The 13,023-nt window shown below is 36.6% G+C and overlaps 1 protein-coding gene and 1 long non-coding RNA gene across 4 annotated transcripts in view; one reads left to right on the top strand and one right to left on the bottom strand.

The window, feature by feature from the left end:
- The window catches only part of SHPRH (SNF2 histone linker PHD RING helicase), a 109,112-nt gene extending 99,792 nt beyond the window's left edge, over positions 1-9,320 (top strand). For 2 of the 3 annotated variants that reach the window (XM_062186888.1, XM_062186886.1), the window contains 4 exons: positions 4-90; positions 1,160-1,338; positions 6,275-6,355; positions 7,496-9,320. In XM_062186888.1, the coding sequence (XP_062042872.1) occupies positions 4-90; positions 1,160-1,338; positions 6,275-6,355; positions 7,496-7,592 (444 nt within the window). In that variant the 3' untranslated portion in view covers positions 7,593-9,320. Of the gene's footprint in view, positions 1-3; positions 91-1,159; positions 1,339-6,274; positions 6,356-7,495 lie in introns of those variants that run through there. The other variant, XR_009865526.1, reaches the window with a different exon arrangement.
- Positions 1-13,023, bottom strand: part of LOC133756242 (uncharacterized) — a 128,663-nt gene that overhangs the window by 23,782 nt on the left and 91,858 nt on the right. The gene's annotated exons all lie outside the window — the stretch shown is intronic.

Genomic DNA, 13,023 nt, shown 5'->3' with positions numbered 1-13,023 from the left:
TAGTGGCAAGATGTATTAGATATTATTTCAAAAGCTCTCACTGACAATAACATGGAATTTGCACAGATTAGTCGTGTTAAGACATTTCAGGTATGTCAAGATTTTACTCCTGTTTTTCATTGTTTTCTGTCATATAATCTACATAAGCAGAGTTTGTCTTGATTAATTATGAAATTATCATTTAAAAACCCACTAAGGAGACAGATATTTTTCATCTTTTCAGTTATGCCCATAGCAAGATCATTCTTTTTTTTTTTTGAAGACTTAACTTAAAGCCCTTTAATTGGAAAAGATTGCCTATGATTTTGTCTTTTGATTGGTAGCAGCCTCACTTCCCTCAGGTGAGGTTCTAAAGACACTGTCAGTCAAAACTGCACACAATCAAAATTGTCCTTATATCACACATAGTACAGTAACAGATGCACACCTTAAGAAATACACACACAAACCGGCGCCGCGACTCACTAGGCTAATCCTCTGCCTTGCGGCGCCGGCACACCAGGTTCTAGTCCCGGTCGGGGCACCGATCCTGTCCCGGTTGCCCCTCTTCCAGGCCAGCTCTCTGCTGTGGCCAGGGAGTGCAGTGGAGGATGGTCCAAGTCCTTGGGCCCTGCACCCCATGGGAGACCAGGAGAAGCACCTGGCTCCTGCCATCGGATCAGCGCGGTGCGCCGGTCGCAGCTCACCTACCGTGGCGGCCATTGGAGGGTGAACCAACGGCAAAAGGAAGACCTTTCTCTCTGTCTCTCTCTCTCACTGTCCACTCTGCCTGTCAAAAAAAAAAAAAAAAGAAATACACACACAGAAAGATCAACTGAAAATTTAGCAGAGTCACGTCCCTTACCTCACATTCACTTTAGTATATTTATTCTTTCTTACTCTTTCCTCTGAGCTCATACGATTCAACTTGAATATATCACATACATATTATCATTCCTGTATGTGTTATAAAGAACAAGAGCATTTATGTGATACTTTTATTCATTGAAAGTTAAGGTCAGACAACTAATTTGCATTTCCTAAAATTGGTAATTTTAGATTTAATTTTCATAGATATGTTTCGCACTTAATGGATACCATTAGACATCCTTAACATGAGCTATTAACAATACTGCTCTTACTGATCCAGCTAAAATTAGAATGTACCTTTCTTTTTTAGGAGAACCTTTCAGCATTTAAATATGATCCCCAAATCAATATTCTGCTGCTGCCCCTGCACACAGGTTCTAATGGATTGACTATCATTGAAGCAACTCATGTTCTCTTGGTGGAGCCCATATTGAACCCTGCCCATGAGCTTCAGGCCATAGGGCGGGTGCACCGAATTGGACAAACAAAGTAAGAACTAAAATGGACATTAGTCACTTTGCCTCAGGTTTTAGATACCAAGTCAGCATTTAAACTCTTCATTTATGTTCATCATAGCCTATTTGTTTTTAATTACAGGTTGAGTATTCCTTATCTGAAATGCTTGGAACCAGAAGCATTTTGGATTTCAGGTTTTTTGGACTTCGGAATATTTGCATATACATAATGGGATATCTTAGGGTTGGTAACCAAGTCTAGACAAAGAATCACAAAATTCACTTGTGTTTCATGAACACCTTATACGTGTAGCCTCAAGATAATTTTATACAACATCTTCAGTGTGTCTGTGTTTTGACCACAGACTATCTCATGAAGTCATGAGTGGAATTTTCCATTTGCAGTGTCCTGTCCACACTCAAAAAGTTTCAGATTATGAGCATTTTTTAATTTGGATTCTCAGATTAGGGATGCTCAACCTGTACTTCCTTATTTACTAAATTTTTTAAGCATTAACCATTACTATATGACCAAAAGGCATGAGATTTCAAACCTGCCCAGCAGAAAATCTAATCTCTCCAAACCCAGTCCATCCTGCAAGCAGTAAATCCCTAAATTCTGATTTTTGTCTTCTCTCCTGCAAAAATCTGATTGCCTTATGTTAAAAGCCTTTATGTTAAAAGTTAAAAACACTTAAGGTAACTTCAGAATAGAAGGCAACCATCATACTTCATGAAGAATTGACTTTTGATTGTCTAAAGTAGCCTGTATTAAAAACTTATACCTCAGGCACAACTGGAAACAAATAACTTCTTTTTAAGTCCTTCACCCTGGGAAAAGACATCACCCTGGGTTAGGTCAAATAGGTAGTTAGATTTAATTTAGTAAGCAACCAAGCCTAATAGTGAATTTCATGTGGTATATGCTACCTTTAATCAAATCTTAAAATGTACAGTTATCTTTGATAAGGCCTCCCAGATGTATTACATCCAAATGTTAGATACCCTGAATATTTAAAAAAGGAAGAAAGAAAAAGAAATCTATACTAAATACTCATTAAATAAATATTTATTGAGCACCTGGCAAATGTCAAGCGTTATGCAAAGTACTGAAGATTGAAATTGACTCAGATATAATCTATTTCTCCAAGGTCATGATGTAATAGTAAACAGATAATTTAAAAATACTGTAGTAGAATATGACAAAATATAATCATAGAAGTACTTTGTTAACAAAAGTAATCATTTGTGCCCTAGAGAACTAGAATGACTTCATTAGATTGAATCTTGAAGTAATACTTATTTCACAGTTGGACTAGAAAAGAATGTTCACATAGCCAAGGAGAGTTGCACATGCAAAATCGCAGAAGTCATAAGCAACATGACATTTTAGGGACTGTCAGAAGTTTGGAAAATGGCTGCAGTATAAAGTATGAGAAAAAGAGTGACAAGATGAGTCTGCTCTGTCATACTCAGAAATGGAACTTTTCTGTAAACAATAGTAGGAAGAGCAAATTAATTTTAATTTTAAACAAAAAGGAAGCATGATCCTCAAACAAACCTTTAAAGAAGTATGGCAAAGTAACAAAACTAATATATACAGGCTTGTTCTAAAGTACCTCCAAGTGTCATTTAAAATACAGTTATGTCCATTTGTTTTTCTGTTGATTGTGTTCTGTTTTAAACATTGATTTCTTGTCTCCAGCTTTTTTTTTTTCTGAAAGTATAGACTACACTCATCTCAGATTTAAAACCATAAGTCCAAAGAGGCCCATTTAACAAACCCAACAGTCTTACTGTGCTTCCTAATAAGTTGATTTTTTTCCACTTTCTGAGAAGACAGTATTAAGGCTTCTGAATTGTTCTCCTCCTCTTTAATGATGATCTCCCTTACACAAGGAAAAGATAAGATGCTTAGATTGAGTAGCCTTTCTGTCATCAAATTGAACAATCTGCCTGCATCAGTACCCACATAACCTCATTCTTTTTTTAACCACCTTCTGTGTACTCGACATTGTTCTAGGCATGTGGGATACCCACATGGAACTTATATTCTGGTTTATAAGGGGATTGGTGGACAAATGATAACCATTAAATATAATAAGCAAAATATATACTATATATTAGGAACTAGGAAAGTAGAACAGGATACAGAAAATTAAAGAGTGCAGGTGACCGGAAGGGAAGGCACAGAAGGCCTTATTGAGAAGGTAACATCTGAGGAAAGACTAAAGAAATGAGAAAGTTAGTCATGAGATTCCCGAGTTACTGCAGTAAAAGTAGCCAACGGCAGAGAAGAGATGAAGTCCATAGGCCTTGGGAGGGAGAGAGATTATATTGGATCCAATAGGCAGTAACTTACTCTGAGATTATTCCCTCATTGGATGGCTTTGAACAGAGGAGTGATATGATCTAAGTTCTGAGAGAATCATTCTGAGTGCTGTGTTCAGGCCAAAGAAGGGGAATAAGGGAGAACAAAAGCTTGAAGTAGTGGAACCCACAACTATCCTGGTGATAGTTGCATGGGGTAGCATTGCACACGGTGAGAGATGCTCAAGTTCTGGATAGATGTTGAAGAGAGAACTGAAAATATCTGAGACAGACTAGAAGTGTAGGGTGTGAGAGGTTCGTGGATAATACCATGGTCTTTGACCTACAATCTGAAAAATAAAGCAGCTGTCAGCCAAGCTGGGGAAGACTGCAGGTTAGAGCAGGTTCTATGAGAAAAGAATTAAGTTTACTTTAGATATAAGTTTGAGATGTTTAGTTAGAAATTGAAATAAGTCTTATTCTATAATTGAATGTACAGGTCCAGAGTTGGGGAGAGAAGTCTAGCCTAGAGATACATATTTGGAAGTCAACAACATATAATGTTTTGTTTTGTTTTGTTAATCATGAGACTGAATGAGAGTTACCTAGGGAGTGAATGCGTATAGATGGAGAGGAGGACCAAGCACTAAACTCCAAGACACCAAAGTTAAAAAGCCCTGGTAGAAGCAAAGGAACCAGCCAAGGCAAGAAAGGTCAAATAGTGATTTAGGAAGAAAACCAGAAGTCAAGAGTGTCCTGGGAGCCAAGTAAAGAAACTCAAGTACGAGGTGTGATCAACAGTATCATGTACTGTCGAAATGTCAAGTAAGATAAGAAATGAGAACATTAGGTTTAAAAGCATGCATTTCAAAACTAGTTTTACTGGAGTGGTGAAGATTACAGCTCAATTGGAGCAAAATAGAGGACTGGATTTTATCTGTTTCTTAATAAACACATAACAAAGAGAGGTTAGGTAACTTGTCCATGGTCACACAGCTAGGAAAGTAGTAGCAGGTTTCAGGCACTGCCTGACTCCTCCAGTCTGTGCTTAACCTCAACTCACTGCCACTCGTGTAGCTGATAGACCAGTATTTGAGGAGTTTTGATGTAGAGAAAAAGAAGAGAATGAGATCAGGAGTTCAGTGTTTTGTTTCTTTTCAAATCAGAAATAATAAGAGAATGATAATTGGTTGGATACAAAAAGTCTAATGAAGCAAGAGACTACAGAGAATATTGAAACAGTATTCTAGAGTAGGCAACAGGATATGGGCCCTAGCACTGAAGTGTAAGAATTAGTTTTAGTTAGGAACGTGGATGTGTTGTCTGTAAAAATAGGTTTTCTTTCCAAAACCAGCCATTTCTTTGTCCCCGATCCCACTGCTTCTCATATTCTTAAGGACTCTTCTCTTGTAATAATACCACAAAATTAATATATCAATATACTCCCTATGTTCTATCACCACCCCCATATCAGCTATTCTCTCTCAACTTTTTTATTGGGTTGTTGTCTTTACCATACCACTGAAATGAGGCTCATAAGGTTTTACCGACCTACTTCTTATCAGTAGTCTGAGGATTCTTTTTCTCTATGTCTACTGCCTAAATGGGTTCATCTAATCTCAGGGCTTGAAGGAACATTTGTAGATGAGTAACTCTCAGATGGATAGCTCCAGCCCAACCATGCTCCAGTAGCTATTAACCCAGCTTCATATATCCCCTTTTATCCTTGTATGTGACTCCATGGGCTCTATACCTCCTCTTAGATTCCCTATCTACTGGGTCATGTTTCAAATTAGCATTCATAAAGCTGTTTTCATACTGTATCTGCACCTGCCCTAAGCGTTCCCCATCTTACTGAGTAGCAGTGTCATCTGTAGCATATTAGATCACAAATCCAAAGTTCTTCCATATTTGTGTTTTTACATTTGACATTCCTTCATCTGAAGTCTTGTCAGTTGTACCTCCAAAAGATATTCCAAATCTGCTGACTTTCCATGGATCCAACCGTAGTACAATGCACCTTCCCTTACTAGGTGATAAAATTATTTCTTAACTCTTACTGCGGGATAGCCCATCCTCTATACACCCAGCAAAGGCATTTCTAAAGTAGAGTCAAATATAAATCAAATTATGCAGAAAACCTCCTGAGGAATTCCCATTATAACTACAATAATGTCCAAATTCCTGGTTCTGTCCTGTAAGACCCTGTAGGATCTGCTCCTTGTAACCTCTCCAACCTCACTTTTATCCCTCTCCCTCCTTTACAATATGCCGTGAACCTTTTCAGTGTCTCTTCCTAGGGACTGTATATGTATGGACTGTCTCCTCTGGATGCTCTTCCTACTCCTTCACTGCTTACTGGCTGCATTCCCATCACTCAGTTTGAAATTACATGTCAGCCTCCTCATGGCATTATCTGTATGTTAAGCCTTCCTACTTCCTTGTATGTTGTTGTCTGTCTCCCTTCGTTAGCATGTCAGCTCATAAAAACTAAGTAGTTAATTTTATTTACTGCTGACCAACCCCTGCCTCCCAGCACCTTGACATCTGCCAAAAGTGAGCACCAACTGATTGGTGAATGTAGATGTAGCATGTGAAGTCGTTATGTGCTAATCTGTTTTAGGATGTTTTTAAACTTATAATTGTTATATACCTTCTAGACCTACTATTGTACACAGATTCTTAATTAAATCAACGATAGAAGAAAGAATGCAGGCGATGCTGAAAACTGCTGAGAGGAGGTAGGTAATAGTTTACTATGAGTAAAGGGGGGAGGTTTTCCTGTTTAAATTTCTATGTGCATTGGAATTTCTTCACAAAGATGATGACAAAATATTTCAACACAAATGCTTTTAAAAAGCAAGTTGTGACATTTTACCTATTCAGTGTTTCCCAATTAATGCTCTGGATATTTTTGTTCACTTATTAATAGATTATTAAATAAAAAATTTCATCTATCTTAAATTCCTTTTCCGCATTGCATTACTTTTTAAATGAAATCTATCTTTATAACCAACCTAAAATCCTCAGTCTGGTGTGTGTAAAACTGAACTTTTATCATAGCTTTATGCATCACAAGTATTAGTCACTTGCAAATAGGAACACCTGAATTTAAAAACTTGGCTGGTATTGTGTGGTATCAGTTCAAAGGCAGAACAAAAGCAAAGGGACTAGAACAGTCTTAATTTTTAAAACTTATCTTTGGAACCATAAAATTTCCTAGTATTAATGCAAAAATTTTTTATCGCTTTGAAAATACAGTGTCTTTTGTACATCCTTATGAGATAGGTAAAATTGCAGGATACCCAAGGAAGAGGTTATTGTTTTAGAAGGGGTTATTTCAAATTACTTTGAATAGCTTCTCTGCTGCTGAAACCAGAAATTTTTTTCCTCGGGTGGTTTGTGAAAAGGAAGGAGGCTACCACGAGAGCTTTTCACCCAAATTGTGAAGACTTTTTATTCTTATTTCTATGTGTAACAGACTTGAGTGATCTTTATTTAAACTGCTTGAATAACATGGCATTTAGGAGAGCTGTAGAAATTCTTATGAAATAAATTAAATCTAGATGTTAAAAATATAATAAAGTGAGAAAATTAGTAGCAGTTATTGATTTTAGTTCTTTGCCTTTTTTGTTTTGTTTTGACTAATTGTGTGGGGGAAAAACATGTTATGTCAAAAGCCTATAAATTTTATATGCAAGTCTTCACTAATTTTGACAAGGTATAAAAATAACCTGATTGCCTATTTTCTTGGAGAAGTTTCTTATGACTTAGTCACAAAAACCTAGGAACAAATGTATGTCTGGTCTTTGTTAATATAAATCTAATCATTGGTTCCTTGGGGTTTCTTTCTGATGCTGCTCCTCCTTGGAAAACTGCAGTCACACAAACTCATCAGGGAAACATTCTGAGGCCTCCGTCTTGACCGTTGCTGATCTAGCAGACCTGTTTACCAAAGAAACTGAGGAGCTTGAATGAACTACATTTGATTGAATCATCAGATTTGAGTGATGATGAATTTTCATGGCTGTAGAGCAAATCATTAAGTGGGGAAAAAAATCCAGTAGATGTCAGTAAATGCTGTTCACAGTTGAATGAATTTTTTTCTTTTTGCTTGGCTGAACACTGGTCTGGTACTTTTGAGTCCTTTTCAATATACTGTTTCAAGGATCTGTAAAGATTTAGATTTATTTTACATTCCTAATAAAATTTTTATTTTTGTCACAAAGAGCAACTATATCTGATAAAGCTAGGAAATTAAAAGAGGTAATGTGTATGTTCCTTTTGATAATATCAGTGGTAAAAAGAGTTGGAATATGAGGGAAAGGAAACTAAGTCTAGTTTTATATGACATGCTATATTCCACCAACATTTTTGCAAGAGCCTTCAGTATCTCTACCACATGATTCACTAATATCTTGTTAGTGACATTTTAAGGAAATGATGAATTATAATAACTCCTAGTTATTTCGAGTAGGTTTAGACTATTACTCCATGCCTAGCAACTTTATAGTAATATAACTCTTAACAATAAATTAACAGTAGACAATTATTCATTTTCCTTGCATCTTACTACCAAAAATCAAATGCTGAAAGTCCTTCATATTTCTATTATATGTTAAGTGATGTGAGTATAGACAGTTAACTCTAACATTTTTAAATGTATTAATATTTACCTTGAAATTACCTAACAGCTTTCTGTACTCTTAATTTTTCTTACATTTTTATATGTCTTAAGATTGATATATTGATATATATATATAAATATGGTCATTTTGTGGTTTTCATTTGTATTATAACATGAAAATGTTGCAAGATTTTTTTCTATCATTATTCTACTAAGGTGTTGGATTTTTTTTCCTTTACCATGTTCTTCTGTAACTAAATGTTTTAGCCACTGATATCTGCACTTATGGTAAAGTTTGTTATTTTGTTTGTCATTCTTCCTTTCCAAACTAGTATTTGGTTGAATGCTTTTGAATAAGAGAATGCCTTGTTCATGTCAGCAAATAATTCCAAGTGGTAAAAATCAGGTGTTTCTTCTGTGAAGAATTAATGGACTTTGAAATCACTAAATAACAGTTAGCTTGTTGTGTCATAGCCATGTGATGTACTGTAAATGTTCCTATTTTATTTTGTTTTCATTGAGCCTTCAGAATTTTAAATGACCCTCAGGACTCATTAGCTAGCTCCTACTTGCTGCCCAGAAACTGTAATAGAATTATTCCCTGGATCTCATTCTTCCAAGAGGCTTTATTGGTGCTTAGATAAGGTGCATTTTTCTTACCCTAGGTTTATAGGATGACATAATTCTACTGAAGAAAACACACACACTTTTTTGGTGCTTATTCTTCAGTTGAAGGGAGATACGCATTGATTCTTTTATATGAAATTAAACAAAGTTATTATTTTTGTAGCTCTTTACATATTCTGAAGAGCTTTACTATACATTTGTGTGTTTAATTTGCCTGGCAGTCCAATGAAGGTGATATATCATTCCTGTTTTAAACATAGACAGCTGAGGTTCAGAAGTATTAACTTGCTATGACTAGCAAATAAGCAGTGGAGCCCAGGCTTCCTGACTCCAGATCTCATGTTCTTCCATAAATCACATCATGCTGAGATTCAGAAGGCCCATGATTTTAATTTAATAATGAGACTAAGTATTTCTTTTTGTTTGTCTCCTAGTATTCCTTTTTGTGTATGTTTTAGGGAAAACAATTTGGTTTGCTTCAGTTTTGTAAAGTATATATATACATATATATTATATAATATATAAATGTTATATATGTATATGTATGCATACATATATGTATGCATATATATAAGCTTTTCTGTAAAAAGGAAAACTCTTATTTATTTCTATAAGTTATCTTTATAAATATTTTAGTGGAAATTGAAATCATGGGATTATTTAATTTCTGAGCCATAGAACATACAAACTTTTCTTTTGTTTTTCAACAAAAGATGTCAAAGTTGCTAATACTACATAATCTTATATTTTATGTATATCTATTATTCAAAAATTATGACAGTTCTTCCAGTTGTTCAAAACAAATAGAGACTGAATCCCCACATCTTCCTGTCTGCAAATAAAAGAACTTTTATATTTCTTTGCTCTATCGTTTTATAGTCTCTGAAATTTCACTCTGCTTATAAATAGTTGTTCTTAATGAATATACTAATGAATCAGTGAGAAAAAAATGAGAGCCTCAATCCTTAGAATAGCCCTAATCTTTGGAACTTCAATGTGTTTAGACTTGGGAAATCATTGTCTGTTAAATTACTCCAGATGAGTTTACCAAAACTGAATGAATTATTTTTATAAGTATACTACAATGTAAACTATATAAACCCAATTATATAGCCTTTTACTGCAAATGCAGAAAATTTACTATGTTTATTGTAGTTTGGCTTCTCTTATCATGTATGATCTCAGCAGAATGAACCATGTACTTAGTTTTAGAAACTAATCCCTAATATCTATAAATTACAAATCTTACAATAATTACTAATACTTTACAAATAATAGCAGTTGGTTACAGGGACAGACATTCGGCCTAGCAGTTAAGATGCTGGTTGAGACACTGCTGTCCGATGTTGGAGTGCTTTGTTCCATGCTCTGGCTGATTCCAGTTTCCTGCTAATAGTGACCCTGGGAGGCAACAGTGGTGGCTCATGTGATTGTGTCCCTGCCACCCATATAGGAGCCCTGGATTGAGATCTCTACTCCAGCTTTGGGCCCAGCCACAGCTATTGGAGGTATTTGAGTAGCAAACTAGCAAGTGAGAGTGTTTCTCTTTCTGTCTCTGTCTCCCTCTCTTTCTCTCTCTCTCATACTTTGTCTCTTAAATAGATAAAAATTTTAAAAGAAACTGTAGTTGGTTCCAAAAACAAATGCTTATTGACATTGAGTTTAGCAGTACAAGATGAACAAGCTAACCTTTCAAGAGGAGCAGGAAGAATAACTCTGATTAAGTATCCCTTCCAAGATTTAATGTGCACAAATTCTATAAGTTTATTTAACTTCAGGATATGAGCCACTTGCAAGCCTGATATTAGCAGGGGTGGGGAACGTCCAGCCCACAGGTTGTACAGGGCCCTCTAAATCATTTGGTCTGGCTCTGCCAAGGCAACTTTGGGCAGAGCTTGAAATTCATTAAATCTATAGCAGGCTGATTTTTAAGTTGATAATTGTGTGGCTCACAAATGATACACTGGCCCACAAATAACCAAATGGTCATTGGTCCCCGCCCCCCTCCGCCCCCCACATTAGAGGAACACTATGTGAATGTGATAACCCTAGAGGGAACTGAAGTCTCACAATAGGTATGTGGTGTTGCCTCTGAGATATAGAAGGGATAGTGTCACATACAGAAAATAGCACAAGAACTTGGCAATAACCAAACTTGCCAACTCCAGTCTCTACTGCCTTCAGATAGCCTGTCAGGAGCACGTCTTAACTCATCTGTGGATAACAAAAGCCCCACATCATCCTTCAGACCCTATTCCATTGTGTAATATAGTGACCCTCAAGATTGATTCTGTTTCTTGAAACTACTGACATTGTCATATTAAAGCCAAATTCTTTGTGTTGCAACTTATGCTTTTCCTGCTGAATAAAATCAAATAGCCTCTCTTACCTTTTATTGATCCTTTGTGCACATGACTACTGTTAGTTATTATACTCAGTAACTGTCTCTGCCTCAGCCTTTTCTTAATGGTCTTCCTCTCCATCGCCTTTGTTCCTACCTGCTTTTGTTTTCAACTTTTATTTAATAAATATAAATTTCCAAAGTACAACTTTTGAATTATAGCAGCTTTTCCCCCCATAACCTCCCTCCCAACAAAACCATCCCATCTCCCATCCCTCTCCCATCCCATTCTTCATCAAGATTCATTTTCAATTATCTTTATATACAGAAGATCAACTTAGTGTATACTAAGTAAAGATTTCAACAGACTGTACCTACAAAGACACAAAAAGTATAGAGTACTGTTTGAGTAGTAGTTTTACTGTTAATTCGCATAGTACAACACCTTACGACAGAGATCCTACGTGGGGAGTAAGTGCACAGTGACTCCCATTGTTGATTTAACAATTGACATCTTATTTATGATGTCAGTAATCACCCGAGGATCTTGTCATAAGCTGCCAAGGCTATGGTAGCCTCTTGAGTTCACCAACTCCCATCTTATTTAGACAAGGCCATATTCAAAGTAGAAATTCTTTCTTCCCTTCAGAGAAAGAAACCTCCTTCTTTGATGGCCCATTCTTTCCGCTGGGATCTCACTTGCAGAGATCTTTCATTTAGTTTTTTTTTTTTTTTTTTTTTTTTTTTTTTTGCCAGAGTGTCTTGGCTTTCCATGCCTAAAATACTCTCATGGACTCTTCAGCCAGATCCAAATGCTTCAAGGGCTGATTCTGAGGCCAGAGTGCTGTTTAGGACATCTGCCATTCTATGAGTCTGCTGTGTATCCCACTTCCCAGTTAGATCATTCTCTCCTTTTTAATTCTATCAGTTAGTATTAGCAGACACTAGTCTTGTTTATCTGACCCTTTGACACTTAATCCTATCATGATCAATTGTGAACTGAAATTGATCACTTGGACTAGTAAGATGGCATTGGTACATGCCACCTTGATGGGACTGAATTGGAATCCCCTGGCACGTCTCTAATTCTACCATTAGGGGTAAGTCCAAGTGATCATGTGCCAAACTGTACATCTCCTCCCTCTCTTATTCCCAATATTATATTTAACAGGGATCACTTTTCAGTTAAATTTAAACACCTAAGAATAGTTGTGTGTTAATTAAAGAGTTCAACCAATGGTATTAAGTAGAACAAAAAATACTAAAAGGAATAAAATAGTAAGTTGCTCCTAGACAGTCAGGACAAGGGCTGATCAAGTCATTGTTTCTCATAGTGTCCATTTCACTTCAACAGGCTCAGTTAGTTGTCACCGATCTGGGAAAACACATGATGTTTGTCCCTTTGGGACTGGCTTAATTCACTCAGCATGATGTTTTCCAGATTCCTCTATTTTGTTGCAAATGGCCGGATTTCATTTTTTTTTTTTACTGCTTTCATTTTTTTTAAAGATATATTTATTTATTTGAAAGAGTTAGAAAGAGTGCTATCTTCCATCTGCTGGTTCACTCTACAAATGGTCACAAAGGTCAAGACCGGACCAAGGGCCAGTGCCACAGCTCACTAGGCTAATCCTCCACCTGCAGCGCCGGCACACCGGGTTCTAGTCCCGGTCGGGCACCGGATTCTGTCCCGGTTGCCCCTCTTCCAGGCCAGCTCTCTGCTATGGCCCGGGAAGGCAGTGGAGGATGGCCCAAGTGCTTGGGCCCTGCACCCGCATGGGAGACCAGGAGAAGCACCTGGCTCCTGGCTTCTG

Source organism: Lepus europaeus, chromosome 3, assembly GCF_033115175.1.
Source record: "Lepus europaeus isolate LE1 chromosome 3, mLepTim1.pri, whole genome shotgun sequence".
NCBI classification, from domain to species: domain Eukaryota; kingdom Metazoa; phylum Chordata; class Mammalia; order Lagomorpha; family Leporidae; genus Lepus; species Lepus europaeus.
The sequence above is the reverse complement of the archived record's forward strand: the minus strand, read 5'-3'. Positions and strand labels throughout refer to the sequence as shown.